We start from the raw sequence: 24,483 nt of genomic DNA on the forward strand, positions 1-24,483 counted from the left end.
TATTTATACGTATGGTGTATCATTTACAAACAATGAAATTATGCTTCTTGCTTCAGAACAATTGTCTTTTTCCAAATGCAGAGATAATAGGCGAACGCTCATAAACTTCTTTTTCTCAAGGCAATTTACATAGGAAAAGGAATCAATGGTTCTCTGTTGCAAAGGGACTCTCAGGCTAAAAAGAAACAAACGGTAGACCCCAACAACATCCATTGGAAGATGCTGTGCTGGGATGAAAGGAGGCAGTTGCTCTCCCACTTCTAAATATCAGAGAGCCACCACTTTAAAAGGTGCCTCTTTACCCAGTTAGCAGGGGCAAAGATTAACAGCCATCTCCCCTCTTTTCATGTTATTGTGGCAAGGAAATGGTGGTGAGGGCTAGGCTATTTCAGTCAGCAACTTCCTGCAGAGTTTCAATATCTCCAGTGAAGCTGGAGAGGTGGAGGGAAAAGTTATAACCATCTCTGCACTGGTCCTACTGATTACTCCATGTTGATAAGTACATCTTCTATTTGGGGGAGTGCATGCACATAGTGCATGCACATATGCACACACCCTGTTGAGTGGGAAGCAGGGGACATCTGTTGTTTTATGAGAGATACATAAGCAGAAATTAGGCAATGATTTGGCCAGCGTGTTCCATGTTCTCACAAATACGGAGAAAGCAGTTAGAGTTAACCATGATTGCTGAGCCTCGTGCTCTTGCAGAGCGTGATGTGAGGACCTTTAATCTCTGGGCAATCCTAATCAAACTGCGGTGGCAGCATTTAATCACTATTGGTAACAAGGACCTTGCTATCATCAAGGTAAGTTTGTGGAAACTGTGATATTGGAGTGCTTGACCTAACCCCACAAATGGAATCCACTCTTGAGGTTAGAGTGGCTGGAACATCCTGTGCAGGGAGAGTGGCTATTTAAACTTCTAACCTCCCCCGCTGACGCGCGGGGAAGTTTAAAGAAGTGGTGCAAGAGGTGAGATTAGATGGAGCAGCCTGTGCCTCTCATGCCATTTCTTTAAATCTCCCCATGTGCCAGCTGAGAAGTGGGGAGATCTAGTGGAGGGTTAGAAAACCATGAAGAACCTAAATTATCTGCAGTAACTAAATTGGTATTCAGGGAGCTGGTCTTCAAATGGGCAAAACCATTATTTGAGGGTCACTTGTATATGTCATAGAATATTTTTATTAATGTGCTTGCAAATTGAAGTAAAAGAACAAATGTGTAGGATTTCACCTCCAAACGTTATTTATGTTGTTGACTAATTACCATAAATGGTAAATTTGAACAACAATAATAGTTAAATTCTGATTATTATATTCAGAATTTCTTCTTTAAAAATACAAAATAAATAAATAAACCTTTCCCCCAGTAGGTTCCAGTGTAAAAAGTAGTGAATCCAGCTAAATTAAGTGGCAGGTTTGTTCATGCAAAGTTTTGATTCTGTAGGTCATCTTGAAGTTATGACTTTATTTCATACCAACCGACAAATTATTCAAAATATCTAATAGATGTTTTGAGTGCTAGTGCCAAACATAAACTTTGCAGCTTCTCATAGACACAACCAAAGCTGTGCAGTGAAATATGAAACTTCAACCTTTATTCATAAGGAAGTATTTTGATAGTACACGATCAAGAAATTCTTGAACACCTGCTTGCCCTTGCCCTTCTGTAAAATTTGGCACGGAATTCACACCACACCCTTCAAGATGACTTGTTGCCACTGGTAAAAAATACCATCTAGCATATGTGGGTGACACTTAACTGTTGGCTTCCCCCCCCCTTTTTTTTAAGAGTAGTTGAGTACATACCTCAGATGCATGAAAAAGGACTCTGGAAAGTAATACATGTTTACACTATGCTTATTTTAGTGACAAAATTTAAAGTTCTAGGATCTTTTTCATTTGCCATTGTTGAATAAGAATGTGTAAATTCACATTCCTGTCTATTTACTGAATTCTAGTAAATTCAATTTTCCTATCATTCGGTTTTAAAAAAAATGATAACTGGCTAAGTGCCACAGTTAGTGTTGAAAAATCTGACCAACCTCACAGTCATATAAAGCATAATTTAGTGTAGAATTCAGATAGAAGTGACAAGGCAAGTGTAGATAGGGAAGAGCATGAATATACAGTCTTGTGTATTTGAAGTCAGCAACAATTAGCATCACTAATTCAGTAATCCAAAAACCTATGGTTTAAAATGTTATGCTGCTTTACATTTTCACTCATGCTCTAAAAAGAATGGAAATTGCAAGCTAAGGTGCCCATCGTAACTTCCATGCCATATAAGCTGTAAAGACTGTGCAATCTGGTATATGATGATGACTTTAGAAATGCGGCTCCATGAACCCACACTTTGCCTTGGTCTTTCAGTTGGACACCCAGGCAGACATTTAACAGGTGCAGTTTCCCTGTTACTCCCCAGAGATGCCCCTGATGAATTTCTGCCTGATGCATCTCTGATCAAGACAAAGTTTGGGTGCATGGAGCCTCATTTCTAAAGCCATCACCATATACCAGACTGTACAAAGTCCTTACAGCTTATATGGTGCGGCAGTCAAGACGGGCAACTTGCAGTTTCCATCCCTTTTAGAACACGAGTGGAAATATAAAGCAGCTTAACTCTCATTTTAAACCAAATGTTTTTGATTTACTGAATTTCCAGGCATTTTAAAAAGGAAAATCTAATTAGATACTATGGTGAAGAGCTTACCCAAACCTCAAGGTAACAACTTCCTGATGTTGAACACCACACACTTTGTGAAACCTTCAGCTAAGATAAAGTCACACTCCCCTCCCCACCCCCCGCCTGAAAAAAACACAAGTAAATCCAATTAGTGGATTCAGTAATAGTGACAGTGTGATCCCACCTCATGATTATTTAGCAGTAAATAAGGACACAAGAAGCAGGCAATTTGTGTTCACTGTAAATCTGTACTTCGTTTTTTTCCTTTTTCTTAAACACACACACGCACATACACAACACCAGTGCTAATAAAAAATAGCAAATGCTTTAACAACTGTGTTCAAAACTGTGATTTCTAGGATTATCTTCCCAGAAATTTCCCATAAAACTCACAGTTGTCCTGCTTGATTTAATTTCCTTCGGAGCAGCAGAATGCATTGACAGGCAGGAGTGGTGGCAGTGAATGGCAAGGTCAAAGCAGTGAGTCTGCCACCACATTTATTGTGGACAGCGCTGTGGGCACTGTAACCTCAAACTTGCTACTGCACAGACTCTGTTCGTGCTAAAAATGCATTGTTCTGCTGCTTAAAACCCAACTTTGAAGATCAATTGTGAAATAACAATCTTATTGGGTCCTGGGGGATATACAAAAGGCATTTTTCTGGCATGCAGTCTAAAGGCTGAAACTATGGACTACAAAATCATTTAAATAGCACTTCCTCAGTCTGAAAAAAATGTCACCAACCTTTTAAACCCCTGTTCAAAAGAGAAAAAACTTTAAACTGCTCTAAGCCATTTCCCAACAGATTTTTACCAGATTTGTAGGTAAGGTCTCTCTTGTCACCTAGTGAATGCATGCTGATGACCAGGCAGATCAGACAAATGATTTTGATTTTATAGGCAATAGAATATTCAGGGCTTATAATGATGGAACATTTAAAACACTCTCCAGCGTAACTATACTGGCACTATTGTGCCAGTATAATCTATCAAATAATTCCACTCTGTATTTATAGGCACCTTGCAGTATATGTCTAACAAAATCAGCTGTTTAATAGAAAGAAGAGTGTCATATTTAGTTCTTAAAAATTGTGTAATGCTTTCAGGAATGGGATTTGGTGACAGAACAAGTACATTTTGCGGCACTCCAGAATTTCTTGCTCCAGAGGTGTTGACAGAAACATCCTATACAAGAGCTGTAGACTGGTGGGGTCTTGGTGTGCTCATCTATGAAATGCTTGTTGGTGAGGTAAGTGTAACAAAATGTAATCCAGTTTCCATACTATGGAAAGGTGAAGAAGAAATCTATATTTGAAGGGAGCTGTGTGAAGGTAGGACTTGACTAAGTTGTTAAGTTCACTTCCCCCTTCTGGCTTTTTATTTGGTTTAATTTTGAATTATTCTTTCAGTATAATAAATTAACATGTAATTTCTGGAAACTATTTATTATTTACATTTCTAGCCCATAACATCATAAAATAAAAAATACAGTGCCTGAGAGGGGAAGAACCCCTACATCTCTAGTCAAAGGCCAGGGTAAAGTGGTGTGTCTTCACCCTTCTCCTGAATGTATACAATGTCAGAGTTTGGTGCACTTCAGAGGGGAGGGCATTCCACAAACCTAGGGGCCACCACAGAGAAAGCCCTCTCACTTCATGGATTTGAGAGCCCCTGTCACACAGCACCTCCGACTTATCTGGATTCAGTTTCAGTTTATTGGTCCACATCCAGCCCATTACTGCCTCCAGGCAATGGTCAAGCACCTCAACCGCCTCTCCTGACTGAGATAGAGCTGGGCGTCATGAGCATACTGGTGGCACCTCACTCCAAACCTCCTGATGACCTCTCCCAATGGCTTCATATAGATGTTAAAAAGCATATTACTCATACTTATGACTTTTTTCTTTTTTTCCCCAGTCTCCCTTTCCTGGAGATGATGAAGAGGAGGTTTTTGACAGTATTGTAAATGATGAAGTAAGATATCCTCGGTTCCTTTCTACAGAAGCCATCTCGATAATGAGAAGGGTAAGATTGTACTTTAACATGCATGTTTACTAGTATTTAATTTCTGTTTAATCCATGACCACATGGATTAGAATTTCAATATGGCTCAGTATGGTTCTAGTAATAAGAATATAAGAGAAACACCTGCTGGCTCAGACCATTTAGTCCAGCATCCTGCTTTAAGCAGTGGCTATCAAGGTGCATCTGGGATACAAGCACTTTAGTATGATTCTAATCATAAGAAAACTTCAATGTGGTTGATTCCCATTATGCACAACCACATGTAGTGTGGTTGGCCCCTTTCTTTTGGGGTTCCACAGGGCTCGGTACTTGCTCCCATTCTTTTTAACATCTACATGAAGCTTCTGGGCCTAGTCCTTTGTTAGTTTGGGGTAGGTTTTCATCAATATGCTGATGATACTCAGCTTTGTGGCGCAGAGGTTGCCAGTTCAAATCACCGCCGGTATGTTTCCCAGACTATGGGAAACACCTGTATCAGGCAGCAGTGATATAGGAAGATGCTGAAAGGCATAATCTCATACTGCATGGGAGGAGGCAATGGTAAACCCCTCCTGTATTCTACCAAAGACAACCATAGGGCTCTTTGGTTGCCAGGAGTCAACAGCGACTGAACAGCACACTTCATTTTACTCAGCTTTATATCTCTACCCCCGACAAAAAAGGTGATACCATCCATGTGCCTAGAGACTGTCAGGACCTGGATGGGCCAAAACAAGCTCAGGCTTAATCACTCCAAGACTGAGTTGCCCTTGTTCAGTTTGCAATCTGGCCAATTGACGTGTGTGTGTTTATCTCTTGATGGGGTTATGAGAGACACGATTCGTGATCTGGGGGTCCTTCTGGACTCATAGCTCCTGCTTGCCCTTTAATTTAAATTTATTTATTTATTTAAGATAGTTATTGGTATTGTTGTTCACCGCCTAGTCTTTGGAGGAGGCGGTCGATAAGAACATTTTAATAAATAAATAAATATAATCACTATTTTGTTTTCTTTGCGACTGAGCCTACATTTGCTCTCCTGTGCATCTAACTAGGAATCTGATCTATTTTAATCATTATCACCATCCCATGTATTTATATAGTGACTTTCAGTGGTTATAATGAACAGTATTAGTCCTAATGCATGAACTTATTACAGGAACTTAATCTCAAGCAGTTTACCAACTAAGTGCTTCATATTGTTTTTAGCTACTGAGGAGAAATCCAGAGCGGCGCCTTGGTGCTGGTGAAAAAGATGCTGAAGATGTTAAAAAGCATCACTTTTTCCGGGTGAGTGTCAACTAGAGTAGAGTGTGCAATCTAGTAACAGTCAGCAACAGGAAACTGAATGAGTGCTTTCTTTTACAGTTGATTGATTGGAATGCGCTGCTTGCCAAGAAAGTGAAGCCGCCTTTTGTACCAATCATAAGAGGAAGAGAAGACGTTAGCAATTTTGATGATGAATTTACCTCAGAAGCACCTATTCTCACTCCACCACGGGAGCCAAGGATACTTTCAGAAGATGAGCAGGAAATGTTCAGAGACTTTGACTATATTGCTGATTGGTGTTAATCCCTTAGACACTGTGAAATCCTAGCTGACTGGCTCATGAGAACAGCATCTCCCCCCACCCCAAGAAGAATACCAGCCTTTGGATTGGTCACTGTGCTGCCTATAACTTCTGATTTTTAAATCACATGAAGATTTTTAAAAGTACTGTTTTTAATACACATGAGGAGTGGCCTCTCTTTGTATATGTATATATATTTTTTTAATCTTGAGCACTGGAAAGCAATTCTGTGCAGCTCTTTTAAGCTGAATTGGTGGGTACAGGCAGTGTTCCACTCTCATACAGGAACTCTTGTGCTGTATCTTTTCTCTTCTGCAGCCGAAAACATGGAAAAAGGCCTGCCAAGAAGCAGGACAGCCACCAGACACTGAGCTAGACTGATAATCATCTACCCAGGTTTGATTGGAAGAAGGCAAAAGCTGTCCATTTTTAAAAGTGAAAATTATAACCTCCAACATTATGTAGCCCTAAAGACTGTTAAGCACACTATTGACTAAGATTTTTATAATGATGAGGATTAAGAACTGGTGCCTTGTTTAAGTAAACTTCCTCTGGTATTTATTAGGGGGAAAATGTTTTCAAGCCTTATCGATGCAACAACAGTGTAAGTGCTTCCATTTTGAAAAAGAGAGGACCAGTCCTGAAAAGTTTACCAAAGTCACTTGCCAAACAATTTTTGCCTTTAACCTCTTTAAACACTGTTCAGAAATAACCAGCAGAGATGAAGAATGTAATGAATACGAATGTCTCTTCAGTCTTAACCAGGAATTCTTCTAATGTATGCATTCCCCCAAATGCAATCACTGTTCTGTACTTTTAAAGTCCCGTCTCTTTCCCCACTTTGGATAGATTATTGTAGCAAATCAGTGTATCTAGCTATCTCATTCATCTTACATGTGCTGATTTGGTATTGCCATATCAACTTTAGAGAATGATGATTTCCGTTGTATACATGCGGTATACATGTATATTTGAAACATATAGTGTGTGTTTCAGGAGTGTAGGTTAATTGTACCACTTCCATTAGGTTTGTCCAGTGGCCATGTGAATGTACTGTTAAAGCCAGATTTAATGTGGGGGGTGGGGAGACACACTTGTATACATTTTAAGGCCACTGAATTCCAGAACCCTCATTGGCAATTACTGAGAAAAAGGGTAAAAGCAATATGTTAAGAGAATGTATAAATATTTTTGATAAAACATGTATATTTTAAGCCTCTTAATCACGATGCTGTACCTCAAAAGTCAAAATGTCTTTGACCAGACACTGTGTGCTCCTTACAGACTTATGTAGTTCTTGTCAAATATTCTGTAAAAATATTTTAAGTCTGTGGAAAATAACATTCCACTTTCCTTAGCTTATTAACACTACATTCTGGGATCGGCCTTTCCCCCAACCAGCCCAAAATAAAGAGTTTATAGTGTAAGGTTTAAATTATCTCATAGAAACTTGCTGCTCTTTTGAGAATCTCATTCTATACAAGACAAAATAGTGATTGCTTAACAATGAATAGAGATAGTACATTACTATGGTGTTACTGCCAGAGCATGAATTTCTCCCAGTATGTTACCTTTTGATCTGAATCAGATATGCTACCTTCCCACTCACCCACCCCTATTAAATGAGGCCTGCCAGGATAGATGTATTATCATTAGCATAATGTAGTTGTCTAAGGGGCAACAGTAGGAGACACTAAATAAGAAAACATGAATATATGTGTATAGCCCATGATTAAAATATATATATATATATAGCAAAATTCAGCATATTTACAAGATGCTAATTTGCTATTCCTCTCCCATATCAAATAGCTATATCCCAATTGAACAAATTATTATACACCTGAGGTACAGTCTGCTAGCCCTTTTTATTCCCAAATTATAGATCTACACACAGCTGGGTCCCACAAGGGTGCTTCAGATTTAAAATCCTATAGAAATAATGTTTTTTGTAAGTACATCTTGTACAGAAATATTTGTAATCTAAGTAAATCTCTAAAAACTTTAGAGGCAGGGTATGTTCACACAGTTAAGCTGAAAGAAAGCACTAATTTTATCTAGTTTAAAAAATATTTAGCAAATTAAGATTTTAAACTCTAGACTGTAAATATATTTTGCTATTCTTGTATGTGGCTGCTGAAGCACTTTGTAAAGAAATTAGGAGATTTTAGAATGGTACACTATGCATTAAAATGAAATGTGCCTTTTAACAATGCCGTACTAAACTGTCTTGCAGTTAACTATCACAAATTAAAGTTTAGTGAAATTTGTATATGAAAACATGATTGACTGATTGAATCCTATAATCTTGTGTTATTTGATCTTTTTCTAGATAAAATTATCCTTAGAACTTTGTTGGAATTACCCTTTTCTTTCAGAGTTGGTAGAAATCTAGTTTTTAAGCCATAACTCTTTGTTCAAGTAACTCAGATGGCATAGCCCATTAAAACCAGGCAACTAAATATAGCAGCCAGGATTTTCCATTGTGTGAGGGGTGAATTTCAGCAATTTCCTTTTTCTTCTGCAACCATCTGCACCTCCTAAATCTAAGGGGAACTTGCTGAAAATTACCCCTCCCCTCTTGTGCTTGGAAAACCCTAGCATGTTGGCATATACTTAATCTGGACCTCAGCCAACACATTTAATTAATTATATTGCATCATTCTGATAAATGCACAAGGTAACAGTTTAGGTTCTTTGCTTGAAATCTTGACTCTGCTGCTGTGACACCCACACAAACTGAGTAATAGGGTAGAGATGACACAGGCTGTGAAAACTGTGGTTCTGTTTAGTTCCACTAGAGCGATCTGGAATTGTGAAGGCCAACCTTAGACCATTAGAGCCAAGTCTTAGTGTGAACAGCAGCAGTGGGTCCGTCAGAGTTCTTTGCTTATTTCAGCTGCTTGCTTCTGTGTGCAAAACCAACAACTGATAGTGAGCAGCTGAGATGCCTCAGATGGGCAAAGCTTATGCTGCTGTTACCACTGGAGAGTGGCATTAGAGCCCTTTGTGTCACTTGCAAGGCTAAAGGGTTTGTCCGTCCAGCTCTTCCACACCACAAAATATGGCCCCATTAGAACTGTGACCAGGTGATCAAGCAGAATAGAAAATTGATATAGCAGATGAGCTAGAGAGTCCTAGTGGTGTGAGGGAAGTAAAGTAGTGGTGGTCTGGCTAGCCCAGCCCTTTGATACTGGAATCTGCTTGGCCCACCACTTCTAAAAGGTTGCTGATTCACTGTAGATGATCAGGCTTTATGCTATGTAGCTCAAAGATCTAAATAAGCTTGAGGTATATATAATCTCCTGCTCCTCACATTAATGTTGCTGGAGCAGTGGGGAACACAAAAATAGCAGATCTAAATTAAATTACCACTAGTTTACAAAATCAAGCTGATGGTTTCTAGAGACAGGTGCTATTTTTAGTTTGCATAAGTCAAAATTCTGTGCAAGTACACTGCTTTTCCCCTCTATGTTCTAGTTTAGGGTTGCTCAGCCTTCTTGATGCCAGCCAGCAGTCTACAGATCATTCTAATCCAACACCTCTAAGAGTCTGGGATTATAAATTCTGCACATTCATACATTTACTAGCATCCAGACTACTGCATAACTAGAACCTTTATTTGGTCTTCATGGCAGGATCAGTACTAACTTCAACACCTTAAGGAAAATCAGGGCCAGTTATGGTAAGGGCTTCATCTTTCAGTTGGAATTATACTTCTGTTAAGAGAAGAAGCTAGACTAAGTTCTACAACAGGAGTTATTCTTTGTAAGGGGATAACTGCTTTGTGTTTCTCATGATAAATTGCCCCAGAAAACCTATTCTAGTATCAAATGTACATTTACATTATCTACAGATGTTGAAGGAACTTCATTAATTCTAACAGTTAACAAGATTAACTTGCTTGCACCAAGTTGCTCATGTATGTAGTCATTCTGATAACCTCATGATTGTGCCTCCGCATATTTGCTTCCAGTAGGGTAGGGTTGTGAGGAGAGAGGGAAGTGTAAACAGATTCCACTTGGGCTGACTGCCTACCAAAGATGCAAGATTATTATTAGACTTCAGGTTCCCATGTGTCTTCCTTACCTCCAGGTCTTGGGAAATTGTTTGGCCATCTTTCTAATTATAGCACTATAGCTGGCAAGCAGAATTGGACTCCAAACATTTGAACATTCAGAAGAGATCTTGCTCTACATCCAATTTTTCTTCTTGTTGTAGGGATTTACTTTGGTTAAAAGATATTAACCTAGGGTGTGCCAGAGTGTACTAAAGCAGAGACTTCCTGCATGTTCCACATAGCCTTCCTGGCTAAAGTTAGTACCTAGTTTTATCTGTCCCTTGGCACAACCTTTAGAATTCCCACAAACTATGGCCTTAAGAGCCTCTGGGTCACATCCACACAAGTCAAATTAGCAATCAGGAGTTCAAATTCTGTTTTCAGATTAGACTCTGAAAAAACTGTTTTTGCAAGAAGCAGCTAGTAATATCCTTTGTACAGCTGATTTATCTCCAACAACGAGAAAATATTTAACACTGAAGTTATGTACGGGACTATTCTCAGACACATGCAAAAGCATAGTTGTAAGAATATAAAAGTCTTTGGCCAGAGTTGAACCAAATAGAAAACTGAATAATTTCAAGAAGTGATGTATTCAAGTCTATATTTATTTAGAACAAGGTCACAGAGTGAAACTTGCAGAACAGAAAATGTTTTTGGAAAACAGTTTATTCAGGAATTTGAAATATTTTCCAAAATACATTATTAGATCTCTACAAAAGAAATCTAAGTACATACAATAGGAAATTAAGCTTGTTGCAATAGTTAGTTACTTTCACTAATATATACATAAAAAATGCCACAAAATGATCTTGTTTACATCTGGAATGTGTGCTCCGATTCTTCAGTTAGGCTTTCTTCACATCCTTTAAACAACTCCGCAACTTGAAAGCTTAATGTTAATGCTTCCTTTTATACACCTCTCCTGTAAGTCAATCTTTTTTGTAGAATCTAGAAGTAGCCATAAGGATTTCACAGCTGTGGCAGTTTGTCCACTGGGGTGTCAAATTTGAAATCTGCTGGGAAAAGATCTGGAGCCCGTGGATAAATCAGCCGATAGGACTGCCTGATTGTAACGTCAGCTACACCAGCAATGTCTCCAATTTCTGTAACAAAACCCAAGATAGACCCTTTACCATGTCTGCTGGAAGTCCTATCGATGTTACAAACTTGAAGTGTTTCCAACCTACATCTTAAAACTTAACATGCAAGTTTCCTGGTGTGCTGTTAAAAAAAAAGCTTAGGAAATCTTAAAGCAGACGAGGAGCAACATTAGTACTACACCACCAAGACAGACAAGAAGATTTACTGAGATCACACCCCTCCTGTGCTTTAGAAACTTACATCAGTTACCAGTTTCTGGCCCAAATATAGAGAACTATATTTGTGTGATTGCTAAGGCTACCTTGAGAAACTTTGCCTGATCAGCAGGGTAGAAACCTCTCTGCCAGTTTACTTTTCCAGTGTTTGCTCCACTATTGTAAGGGATCTTCGCTCCTTAGATCTGCAGGGAGCTTTACCCTTTTACTTTATTAGAACCAAAATAATTCCGCAAGTATCTTTCCCTCCTTATCACTATGGTGGACTCATCAGGATTGCTCTCTTTTTACTCAGAGTAAACCAAGATCAAAAAAACGTGGTTGAACTGCTTTTGGAACAGTCCACCAAGTCCCATAGCCTGTTCTTGAGGGGTGTCTATCGTAAGTGATTGCAGGACATTTCTATCAACCTACACACACACACCAGGCTCTACAAGCCAGAAGAGCTGCCTGCAATGATTCTTTGAGACCAACTCCTGTTCTCAACTGATTAGCAAGCTCATTCATCTGCCAAATGCAGAACTGCACAAAACTAATTTGCTTAGCTGTTATTATTGTTCTGCATATTCTGCACACACCCCTTGTCAGTCATTTCCACAGCACTGGTGGTAGTTAGGAAAAGTAAAACCGAGTGGGAAGGTACTGGCTTCACCCCATGTATGAAATGGCACTAGCAGGAGACCAGAATTTTCATAGCCTGCTGGAAGATCCAGCCTGTGGTCTGGCAAAGGACCATTCTCAAGTAGGCACCTGCACACAATATCCACTTGAACACAAGAAAATCAGAAACTCACTTCTGTCTCGCATCACAGTGCAAAGAAATCAGGGAGCAGTTTTCACTACTTAAAGTGTGCCGTCAAGTCGATTTCAACTCCTGGTACCCACAGAGCCCTATGGTTGTCTTTGGTAGAATACAGGAGGGGTTTACCATTGCCTCCTCCTGCGCAGTGTGAGATGATGCTTTTCAGCATCTTCCTATATTGCTGCTGCCCGATATAGTACCAGCAGGGATTTGAACCGGCAACCTTCTGCTTGTTAGTCAAGCATTTCCCCGCTGTGCCACTTAAGACTGCAGATAATTTAAGAGATTTGATTTAGAGTTGGACAGGGAGGTTTAGGCCATCTGGACCAACCCCCCTGCTCAGTGTGGGAAATTTACAACACCCCCATCAGCTAGCCAGCCTCTGCCTGAAAACCTCCAGCAAGGGAGAGCCCAGCCCAGCATGATGCAACTGGTTCCATTGTTGAACTGCTCTTACTCTTAAAGTCAACCAAAATCTGCCCACCTGTGACTCAACTCCAATAGATCTAGTCCTGCCTTCTGGGCGGCAGCACAAAGTATCTGCCCTCTTCTATGCGATTTGGCTAGATACTTTCAGAAACATGTGTCTGCAAAATTAGCCTATGGGCAATGCGTGGACCAAGAAGGTAGAATAATAGAGCAAGTTGAAGATGTCATAGCTGGGTAATATACCTGTGGGATGATTTCCTGTCTGGGGTTGAGAACAGCCACCAGTAGCCTTGAATAAGGTTCCTTTATAGTAGAAACAGCTCTGGCCAACTCTAGACTTCATAGTTGATTGTATTTAATTTAGATCACTTAATATGGTATATTTCTAACTTTGTGACAATATGTGTGTTCTAAATGTTTTAGAAAAACCATTGCTGTGTATTGTTAGTCTGACAAATGCTGTCATGTAATTTTGACTACCCAGGAACACAATCCAAAGGAAAAGTCACAGCTACCACTGAACAACCTGTACATTTCAGACCAAGAATCAAGCAGAATCATTATAGTGTTTTCTGCATCAATGTTGATTCCTTCTCTTTTCAAAGAAATAACTACTCTCCCATGAAAAAAAGATAACAGAAAAACAGAGATATGAAAGTGTTACCTTTCTGGGTCCTCTTCTCTGCTGAGGCTTGAGAAGCCATGTAAATAGCTGCTGCTGCTACAGAAATAGGGCTCCTCCCAGGAACCAAGTCTAATTCCACAGCTTTCCGTGCAATGTGCGTTGCTGCCATCTGGACTTGCTTAGGAAGACCCAGGTTTGAACAAAATCTGGACATGAAGTCTCCAGTCGTTATCAAATCCACACTTGTTTCTAGAGCCTTCAAAATAAGCTTGAAACAGCGGCCTATTTCCTTTTTAGAAATTCTAGAAACAGCACATATTTCTGGGGGGAAAAATGAAATATTAAACTCCTCATGAATTAAAGGCAAGGGTTATCAAGTCCTCTTTGCCACAGAATAAAATTTGATTCTCAGTATGTCATTGTCAATATTTGTTTGTTGTTTCTGTGTAAACCACCCTGAACCATTTTTGGAAGGGTGGTATAGAAATTGAATTAATAATAAATAATTATAATATTATATTTTCATAGCAAATCCCATAATTCAGTCTATGTATCCAATGGGCTGACCCATCTGATAATCTGAGACACACAGCCGAGGTTTTAATGTAATATAAATCAATGTCTGTCCAGCACAACATGTAAGAAAGGTATAGATAAGCAATAAGCTGTAGTTAAGCCCTCATCTGTTGGGTGAGGGGAAGATAGAAGCAAAGGTTGTTAGTGGTTCCCCCTAAAAAAGGGATCCAATTGCAAACTTTAAACAGCATGAGAGGAAAACCATTTTAATTTACTGCATGTGTCAGTCCTTCCTCCTCAATCTGTTTCTTTCTTATTGAACAAAAGAAAACACCAAACCCAAAAGAGCCACCAAAAAATGAGCACAATACTACTTTTTAAAAAACTTCTTCCATCTAAAAACCACATGATTTAGATGTATTAAGGTGCAATATTGATGAAATTCTGCATAATCCTCTGTTCTGCCCACAAGTGTAAAGTCAAAGGCAATCGGAGTCCATTTTGGACGGAAAGGCAGGGAATTCACAAAAGCAACAAAACTGCATCTTAATTCCCTGGAGAGTTAGCCCTCTGTGGCACATGTCAAGTGTTGACCTATATACATCCCCCAGCTGTTCCAAGATCAGGGAAAGAGATGCATGGTAACAGGGGGCTTACCACACAATGCCCCTCAAGGCAGTTAAAGCTATTTCACAGTAAACCTTCAAAGATTTGTGTTGTTCTTGAGTACTCATTCCTCGCCCAAGTCACTCTTTGGAGATGTCCCATACCTCCACCACACTCTCCCTGTCTCAGACAAGACCCAATGCTCAAAGTGTTCTAGAAAAGTCAGCCAGGCCAGCACTAGAACTCGTCCTTGCACCCTCTATTCTGACTGTGCAAGCAAAATGGTCTGAGCTCTCTGCTGCAGAACTGTGGGTTTTGCCTCGCACTTACCATCTCCTGATATGACACAACCTCCTTGGCAGTCTTCAGCCATGTCACACAGCAGCTTTCTGACACAACCAATAACCACCCAAGTGTCACTTCCCAAAAACATTTACAGCCAGGCATTTTAAATCCAAAGTTGCAAGGCGGGGGAGATACCAAAACAAGGCCCTTTTCTGTTCTTGGCTACTGAAGGTGGTGCGAGTTTCCACCCGCTGAGCATACTTTGCCTGATCGTGGTTGAAACATGGGTCACTGACGGCTTACCTTTAAATGTTCTAGGAACACCCTCTTGTCTGCAGGCAATATAGAGACAAGCGGAGGCAATGGCATCATTACTTCTTCCCTTCAGGCTCTTCTGCTCATACACTTGCTTGAATAAATTATTTGTTCGATCCTTCAAAGCATGCAGACAAAATTTAATTAACTCTAGGCCATTTAATTAGCAATAATATCAAAAATTCATGTGCTCATTATATTATGCTAAGTAAGTAAATGCCATAACAATTCAAGAGAACAGGCACGAACTTACAACTATATTTCGGGGGAGGTTGATTCTGTCTGCCATGCTAGCGATTTCTTTAAAAGCATTCATCATTGCTCGGTCAGAGCTGCTCATAGTCCTGCGGTTTTGATACTTTGAATTCCCAAATTCATCAAAACTGGCTGCACCTGTGCCCTGTAGAGAAAGGGTTTATGGCCCATCAGAGGTTATTTGGATTCAAACTTCATACACTTAGTAAGAACACTTTGGGGGTGAGGGAAGGAGAAAAGAATTCACAATTGGCAATAAGCATGACAACCACCAAGTAATAAAGGGATTATACAAATGGCTCTGTTACACAGCCTGAAATGGTGCTATCATTGTTTTACCCATCTCCATATGGGCTATTGTACCAAGCAAGCAGTTCATAAAGGCACTCTTACATTCTAAGAGTCAGTTTTTTGGTATGAGCAGCTGTGAGGCAATGTTCACTGTGCAAAGTGCTTTATAATTTTTATTACATTCATTCTTTAAAGGCCATCCTTTCCCAAACCAACAAAATCCCATTTTACAGTGAGGGTCCTTAGCTTGAGACATCTGAACTCTCCTCCTGCCATATATGGGATTCTTAACATATATTCTTATGTTACAGGATCAGTACGGCTGCTCACATCAGCACTGGTGGCCACAGGCAAGTGCAGCACTGATGTGATCCAATTATGACCATTTGCTCAGGAGCTCATGGAAATGGTCAATAGGGGTCATAGTGGTCGAGCACATGCGCTGCATGCAAAAGATTCCAGGTTCAATCCACAGCATCTCTCATTCGGGCTGAAAAAACCTATCTGAAACTCTCGGAAGCTGTTGCCAGTCAGGGTAGAGAATCTTGTACTAGATAGACCAACTGTTTGACAGCATCGGAAGCGCTCTTATGCTAATTGCTATTAGCCACAATAGTTAAATGGAACCTCCAAGTCCAGAAGCAGTATACCCACAGATACCAGGTAATAAGCACAACCAAGGGATGTTGCCACTGTTGCAAACCGAATGCTGAACTAGATACAGAGACTGGCTGGCCGCCCTAACCAACATGCTTTCTTCCCCAGCCACTCCTGGATGTTGTGCAGGGTATCCAGAAAGATTTTCAGTCTTCATACCACCACAATGAAAAATGGGCAGGTGACAACAAGAGACTCTTTTCTGTCCCTCCCCGATTCCTAGGGGATGAAGGCCCTGTCTTCTTCTAGGACTGGCCACCTCAACAGACCTTTGGGAGCCCTTCTTGCTCCAGGCCTGGCTCACTCACTGCAACAGGATTCCTACTGAAATAAGAGCATCTCCTTCTCCGTTTGCTTTTAGGAAGACCCTGAAGACGCACTTGTTTTCTCAGGCTTTTAACTGAAATTAATTTTAAATTATTGCATGTTTAATTATTTAACAATCTCCAGAGATTGTTTTTATTTGTTTTCTGAATTTTAAGTGTTTTTATTCTGTTTTACATTTGCTAGGTTTTAACTTTGTACATTGCCTAGAGATGCATATATCAGGCAGTATAAAAATATGATAGATAAACTTTGTAACTGGGAGCTCTCCTGCAACCACTCACTATCCAATATCTCTTCCATGGCCATCTACCATTGACGATTATTGTGAGGTAAAACTTTCAGTCCCTTATGAGTAAAAGAGAAAGGATAGTTGAACTGTGCAGCTTGCAAAAATATTGTTTTCCTGCTAGGAGGCAGAATCTTGTTTGGGGACCACTGCTCAGCTACCAATATCAGAAGATCTGAAGCCTTATCTTCTGATCAAGCACAGGAATCAACCCTCTTGTGACTATCTTTGTGTGTAGATACCAGAGAGCCATCAAGCTCCGTCTCAGCAATTAGAAGAAATCATGACACATTTTAAAAGGCTGGCTGCAACCTACACAGGATATTCTTGGCTTTGTGAAATATTTGGACATAGAGGTGATTAATTGACATCAGATTGACCAGTGTTAGGTCCAAGTCCCCTACAATGGCTCATTAGACAAAAACACTCACATCTCATTAATAGGGATGTACACAAAACAGGATCCTGAAAACAGAATTTTGCGTCCTGTTTCAAGCTCAAAACGGAACGCAAATGGCCAAAACCTTTAATCAAGAACAGCGGCAGTCAGCTGCTTCGACAGAACAACTCAAAATGTTTTGAGTGTTTCAGCCATAGAGAAACTGGAAACATCCCACTGATTGCCATGGGTAGCTCCTAGGGACACCAAAGTAGGTTGTGTGGTAGGACATGATGGGTGCTACATACCACCCAACCCACAAAAGGAATGGGCAAGCGGGTGATTTAAAACAAATATTTAACCTCATCAAGTATGATGAAAGTGGAATGTTATGCAATACTGAGGTCTATCACTGTGTTGGAGCACATCTATATATTTATTTTTCTTAGATGTACCCGTCGCTAATCCCATGCGTAGCAGCTCTCGCGCGAGTTCGCAAGCAGAAGCACCGTGGTGATTGGGCAGTGGAGATTCCATATGAAGATAGGGAGGAGGGGCCTGTGAGAGCAGAAGCACCATGGTGATTGGGCAGTGGGGATTCCATATGCAGATAGGGAGGAGGGGCCTGTGGCACTGTGGTGATTTGGCAGTGGGCATTCCATATGCAGATAGGGAGGAGGTGCCTGTGATGGTTAAGGTCAGTTGGGATGCAACTGTCACAGATCGGAAGATGTTCTTGATTGTAGAAGAGAGGAATCTATATATATACACACAATGATAGCAGGCAGGGGTCTGCAAAGAGAGGGGTTGTGAGGGAGGAAAGAGCCCCTTCAGGAGAAGGAGGCTGCCGTTGTGTGAATTAGATAAGGTAAACAAGATGAACAAGATCTGTTAACTCAGGAAGGGAGAGACAAAGGAAAGAAGGAAGAGCCCAGTCAACCACTGGTGCTGTTTGGGGCTACTGAGGCCATTAGCGAAGGGCGGGAGGCAGGCAAGGGATGGGCCCAGGCCTGTCAGTGGCCAGAGGGGATTGAGCGGCCATGGCGGCAGTGAGGAAGGACCTGGTAAACCACTGCTGCTGCTCCTCTGGGGAGGAGCAGGGCTTGGGTGAGGGTGGGGAGATCTCTGGGGATAGGGAGCTGCAACTTGGATGATAGATGCCAGCAATGCTGCAGCTGTGACCAAGAGGGCTAAGGGAGATGAAGTAAAGGGATGGAGGAGGAGTGACCAAGTGGGGTGAGGGGGTGGAAGACTGGATTGAAGAGGAGCAGGTGTGCAGCTCAGGTGAGGGTGGAGAGATCTCTGTGAGGGGGACTGTGGCAGGGGGTGAGGCGAGCACTCAAGTACTAGCGCGCAGATGCTCTGCGCAGGTTAAGCTAGTATATAATAATTTCCAATATACAGTGGTACCATTTCACCTGATATGATCTTAAAAGCAAATCACTCCAAACTAATAACAGTTCAACACTTGCTTGGAAACAATGACCTATTGCTCAAGGAAACGTAAGGAAGAATTTAAGATGTGTTTTATCATTGTATCACATTTTATAGATACTAGTGTATGAACATTGTACTATGTATTCAAACCTCTTACTCAACAGTTCTTACCGTTATAGAACTTTAATGGAAACCTAGTATTCAGCACCAAAAAGAGGAGTGACATACAGCATGACATATGGCCAAGGAATCGTTACCCTTTTCTTTCACTCCACATGTTCAGGACAAGTTATGTTCAGAAAGTTGTGAGGCACAGTTGAATCTACTCCACACTGGGAGTAGGGATCTTGTATGGGTATCTGGTAGCTGTACAAGGATGCAGTTCAAGCAAACATTTGCTCAAATTGTTATTCAAGCTCTGGATATGAACAGAGGTAACATTTTCACCCACTTCATTCTTAGTATGGGGAAACACAGCAGAAGAAGCAAACACTTTTAGGAGGGGAATTCAGTCTCTACATACTTTTGTTGTAAACTGCCCAGAGACTTGCGTTTTGCGGGGTATACAAATGTGTTAAATAAATAAAATAAAGATATATACTGGGAGAAGCACTCATTGTTTCACTAACAGCCAATACACAGATAACAGGGCCAAACTCTTAACTGTAGTTAAGAGATACATGGATTACTTGGGAACAAGAGTTCTCCCTCCAGCTGCACCTTTTACAGGCTCACAATCTTGCCAATCTTGTCACTTCAAGACAAAATCCATCCCCCAGATCAGGGTTCAACCAGAAGAAATTATTAGTACAAAACTACTTGTGGATGTTGACACCAAACATTGTCATTTTTAGGACTACAAAATGCAAGTTTTTTGCAAGACCTTCTTATATAATTGCGTTTGTATTTTACAGTGAAGAATTACCTTGCCAATCATTGTCGTCAAATCTCCATCACTTAGGAGGGGATTTTGGGTATCTCCAACTCGAGATGGGTCTTTGGTTGCTTTGTCATTGCTGAATGTTCGCCATTCTGAGCCTACATCTATCACTCTGTCACCTGAAAAAGGTTTTGTTATAGTTTATTCCTTTTTGAACAATCTCAAAATATTTACTAATATTATTCACAGTCTTCTCAGTAGTGATAGCAGCAACCATCTAATAGAAGGAAACATTTACAAATTAGGAAGTGTTGGGATTAGAGCATAGGTGAAAGGATTCCAGTAGGAGCGTATGCTAACAACCCTGATAACAATCTGTATGTACCAAAGTCAACAAAAGGAGTTCTAAGAGTTCACAATGGCAACAGGTCCCATCAGAGGATGCTCTCACAGGATGATCAAACTGGTCTCGAGAATGGTCAACCCACCTCGAGCACAGAAGTGACAACTGCCACAAACGACAGAGCTCCTGAAACAGGAGCAAGAGGATCTGAGCACCAGCTATGACATCGAGTCAGACCTATACCTTTGCCTGACTCCCCCATACTGCACAGCCAGCTATTCCCAGCCTTGGTAGACTGAAGGTAAAACCACTAAGCAGCATGGGAAGGGTGGATATATACTGAAGCATGTGCTACTATCACCATCTCAAAATTCAGATTTTAGACTTGCCAAAAAGTTTACTGCCACAGGGTTAGAGCAATCTTTCTTGAACTTTTTGAATTCACCTTTACCGGGCCGCATTCTCCAAATCTGTGCCAAACTTTGGACAGGCAAAAGTGGAGACTTCCATGCTGTCAGTACATGCTATAAACTATCCTACCTCCTTGTAACCTCCACTCTTTTATAGGGCCAACATAGCTATGTTCTAAGCATATAAAATCTAGGAATTGTACATCTTGCTCCTTGAGACACTACTTGTTCAGGTTCCCACTTGAGAGCTGTGATGAGTGAAGTTTGATGTATAGTTAAAGAATATTTAGTAGGCTTGTGCCCGAAACGTTTCGGCGCTGGGGCAGGATTCGGTGCTTCGGCACCGGCGGGGGTACTACTTTAAGGGCGGGGGAGGGTGTACTCACCAGCACCCCGCTGCATTTCCACTGCCGGCTCTCTCCAAATTTCAAGCCCCTCGGGGCGGCAGCGTTCCTCCCTGCTGCCCCATTCCCCTCTTCGGGCGGAAGTCGCAAGCGCGTGCGCCCGCGACTTCCGGCCACTTCCGGCCGACGGGGGGAACGGGGCGGCAGGGAGGAACACTGCCGCCCCGAGGGGCTTGAAATTTGGAGAGCGCCGGTGGGGGAAATGCAGCGGGGTGCTGGTGAGTACACCCTCCCCTGCCCTTAAAGTAGTACCCCCGCCGGTGCCGAAGCCTATTCGGGCACATCCCTAATATTTAGTGCTATATGGTTGTTTAGGTTTGGAATGTTATATGGGCAAGAAGGGGTTATCCCCCATACTAAGAGTCCAGCAGAAAAGAGCCCTGCAGCCAAGACTGGGAAATCCCTAGTCCTAGTGGAGACACAGGCGGTTTTAAAATGTTCCATTAGAAAGCAGTTCAGTTGCTGAAGTGAGCAGTTGGAACTGAAGGTTCCTAGTAAAAAGGCTTTTCTGGGGGGCAGCGGCGGGGGGGGGGAGAAAGTATGTTTAAAGTAGATCAGCTGTAAGAGCTGTGCAGAGAAAGATTAGAAAGCAGCATTCTTGTGAAAGTTGTATTATGCCTGAAGGGTATGAAAGCTTCTGTCCACAGTTAAGAACAGGCCTGTAACCAAGCAAGTAAATTATCCTACTTTCTAAGTAGAGAACCAAGCTACAGTGAGGGAAATAAGTATTTGATCCCCTGCTGATTTTGTCCGTTTGCCCTCTGACACAGAAATGACCAGGCTATAATTGGAATGGTAGGTTTATTGTAGCTGTGAGAGACAGAATAACAACAAACAAACCCTCAAAAGCCCAGTGCCCAAAAGTCAGCGATGGATTTGCATTGTAGTGAGGGAAATAAGTATTCAATCCCTTCACAAAAGATGTCTTAGTACTTGGTGGCAAAACCCTTGTTGGCAATCACAGAGGTCAGACGTTTCTTGTAGTTGGCCACCAGGTTTGCACACAACCCAGGAGGGATGTTGTCCCACTCCTCTTTGCAGATCCTCTCCAAGTCAGAAAGGTTTTGAGGCTGATGTTTGGCAACCCAAACCTTCAGCTCCCTCCACAGATTTTCTATGGGATTAAGGTCTGGAGACTGGCTGGGCCACTCCAGGACCTTCATGTGCTTCTTCTTGAGCCACTCCTTTCTTGCCTTGGCTGTGTGTTTTGGGTCATTGTCATGCTGGAATACCCATCCACGACCCATTCTCAATGCCCTGGCTGAGGGAAGGAGGTGCTCACCCAAGATCTGACGGTACATGGTCCCGTCCATCGTTCCTTCGATGCGGTGAAGGTGTCCTGTCCCCTTAGCAGAAAAACACCCCCAAAGCATAATGTGTCCACCTCCATGTTTGACGGTGGGGATGGTGTTCTGGGCTCATAGGCAGCATTCCTCCTCCTCCACACACAGCGAGTTGAGTTGATGCCAAAGAGCTCGATTTTGGTCTCATCTGACCACAACACTTTTGCCCAGTTCTCCTCTGGATCATTCAGATGAGCATTGGCAAACTGCAGACGGGCCTGTACATGTGCTGCCTTGAGCAGGGGGACCTTGCGGGCACTGCAAGATTTCAGTCCTTCACGGCGGAGTGTGTTACCAATTGTTTTCTTGGTGACTATGGTTCCAGCTGCCCTGAGATCATTGACAAGTTCCCCCCGTGTAGTTCTGGGCTGCTTTGTCACCGTTCTCATGATCATTTCAACTCCATGAGGTGAGATCTTGCATGGAGCCCCAGACCGAGGGAGATTGACAGTTATTTTATGTTTCTTCCATTTGCGAGTTATCGTGCCAACTGTAGTCACCTTCTCACCAAGCTGCTTGGCGATAGTCTTGCAGCCCAGTCCAGCCTTGTGCAGGTCTACAACCTTGTCCCTGACATCCTTCGACAGCTCTTTGGTCTTGGGCATGGTGGTGAGTTTGGAAGCTGAGTGATTGCTTGCTTCTATGGACAGGTGTCTTTTATACAGGTACTGTAACAAGCTGGGATTAGGAGCACTCCCTTACAGAGGGTGTTCCTCATCTCAGCTCGTTACTTGCATATAGTGAAAAGACACCTGGGAGCCTGAAATCGTGCTGGTTGATATGGGATCGGATACTTATTTCCCTCACTACAATGCAAATCCATTGCTGACTTTTGGGCACTGGGCTTTTGAGGGTTTGTTTGTTGTTATTCTGTCTCTCACAGCTACAATAAACCTACCATTCCAATTATAGCCTGGTCATTTCTGTGTCAGAGGGCAAATGGACAAAATCAGCAGGGGATCAAATACTTATTTCCCTCACTGTAACATCAGAACTTATAATGAATAAATTTCGATTGTATGCATCTTGAAAGAACCTGTGAATAACTTAGTCTGCTTCCCTCGCCACATTACCTCAGCAGAAGACCTTTACATATTTAGATCCTGAACATTCATACAGAGACTTTCAATGGTAGCAAAATAATAGGAACACTGGGAGAAATAACAATCATAAACAAATTCAAACAAGTACATGCCAGAAACACCCCTCTTAAAAGGAGCCCAGAGCAATTCTTTTCTTCCCCTACCCACACCGCTCTGCTCCAGAACTTGAGAGCTTACGGCCTAGAGGGCAAAGGTCTCTACTACACAACTTTAGTTTCAGTTATTCTGTTAAAACCACCGCTACTACTATGGCACAAGAAATAATGACACACATCAGTGGAGAACACTAGCAGAAGCAAGTGCAATTAATTTCTTCACTCGTTCCCCTTCACTACCCCAAAGAACAGTTCCTGAGGGTTGAGCGGGTGGGGGATGCTCTGTGAGTTTCTGCAAGGGAAGACAGAGGGCTCCAGAAATTTGATGCAAGTATGTTTCCAAGACTATAGGAAACACCTATATCGAGAAGCAGTGATATTGGAAGATGCTGAAAGGCATCATCTCATACTGCACGGGAGATGGCAATGGTAAACTCCTCCTGTATTCTACCTAAGACAACCACAGGGCTAGGAGTCAAAATTGACTTGACGGCACACTTTACCTTTACCTTCCATAAGCAGTAGGGAAACGCTCAGCTACTAGATGAATACCATTGCTTCTTGCAGCATGTAATTAATACAATAAAGAAGTGAGCCTGTGAGGTAGCTCCACATATTCAAACAAGACTTTCCCTAGCTATGACAGAGAAAAAGCTCTGTCACAACCACTAATAGGAATGTCACGCATATGTAAACCTTCTATCCTTGCCGATGTGAATTAAGGTTGATATGCAATCCCTGCTTTCCAGCATCAACATAGACCACCAGATTTAGCACCCTGTCATCTCTATTATTTAACTTAGCATAAGAAACCTTAGCAATTGTGTTGTGAACAAATAACCAAATTTAAGGAGCTAAACTAGGAAATAATATATCTACTGAATTTATTTGCCGATGATATGATATTAACCCTTGCAGAACCTAGTCACTCTATTGAATATCTGAAGAAAGAATTATATGAATTTGTAGAGGTATCAGGGCTATTGGTCAATTTTAATAAATCCCAACTGATGTTTTTTCATACTCCACCTAATATACAAAGGGAAGTTTCTAGGGA

General features: G+C 41.5%; 2 protein-coding genes across 5 annotated transcripts in view; one reads left to right on the forward strand and one right to left on the reverse strand.

The window, feature by feature from the left end:
• The window catches only part of PKN2 (protein kinase N2), an 86,666-nt gene extending 78,053 nt beyond the window's left edge, over positions 1-8,613 (forward strand). For all 4 annotated transcript variants that reach the window (XM_053247842.1, XM_053247840.1, XM_053247841.1 and 1 more), the window contains 4 exons: positions 3,792-3,934; positions 4,603-4,710; positions 5,899-5,979; positions 6,058-8,613. In XM_053247842.1, coding sequence (XP_053103817.1) covers positions 3,792-3,934; positions 4,603-4,710; positions 5,899-5,979; positions 6,058-6,261 — 536 coding nt within the window. In that variant the 3' untranslated portion in view covers positions 6,262-8,613. The remainder of the gene's footprint in view (positions 1-3,791; positions 3,935-4,602; positions 4,711-5,898; positions 5,980-6,057) is intronic.
• A 2,296-nt stretch (positions 8,614-10,909) lies between these two features.
• Positions 10,910-24,483, reverse strand: part of GTF2B (general transcription factor IIB) — a 42,213-nt gene continuing 28,639 nt past the window's right edge. Inside the window, exons 3-7 of the mRNA XM_053246626.1 lie at positions 19,774-19,907; positions 15,470-15,616; positions 15,205-15,334; positions 13,534-13,815; positions 10,910-11,425 (exon numbers count right to left, since the gene is read on the reverse strand). Of these exons, the coding sequence (XP_053102601.1) occupies positions 11,292-11,425; positions 13,534-13,815; positions 15,205-15,334; positions 15,470-15,616; positions 19,774-19,907 (827 nt within the window). The 3' untranslated portion in view covers positions 10,910-11,291. The remainder of the gene's footprint in view (positions 11,426-13,533; positions 13,816-15,204; positions 15,335-15,469; positions 15,617-19,773; positions 19,908-24,483) is intronic.

Source organism: Hemicordylus capensis, chromosome 4 (genome assembly GCF_027244095.1).
Source record: "Hemicordylus capensis ecotype Gifberg chromosome 4, rHemCap1.1.pri, whole genome shotgun sequence".
Lineage (NCBI taxonomy): Eukaryota > Metazoa > Chordata > Lepidosauria > Squamata > Cordylidae > Hemicordylus > Hemicordylus capensis.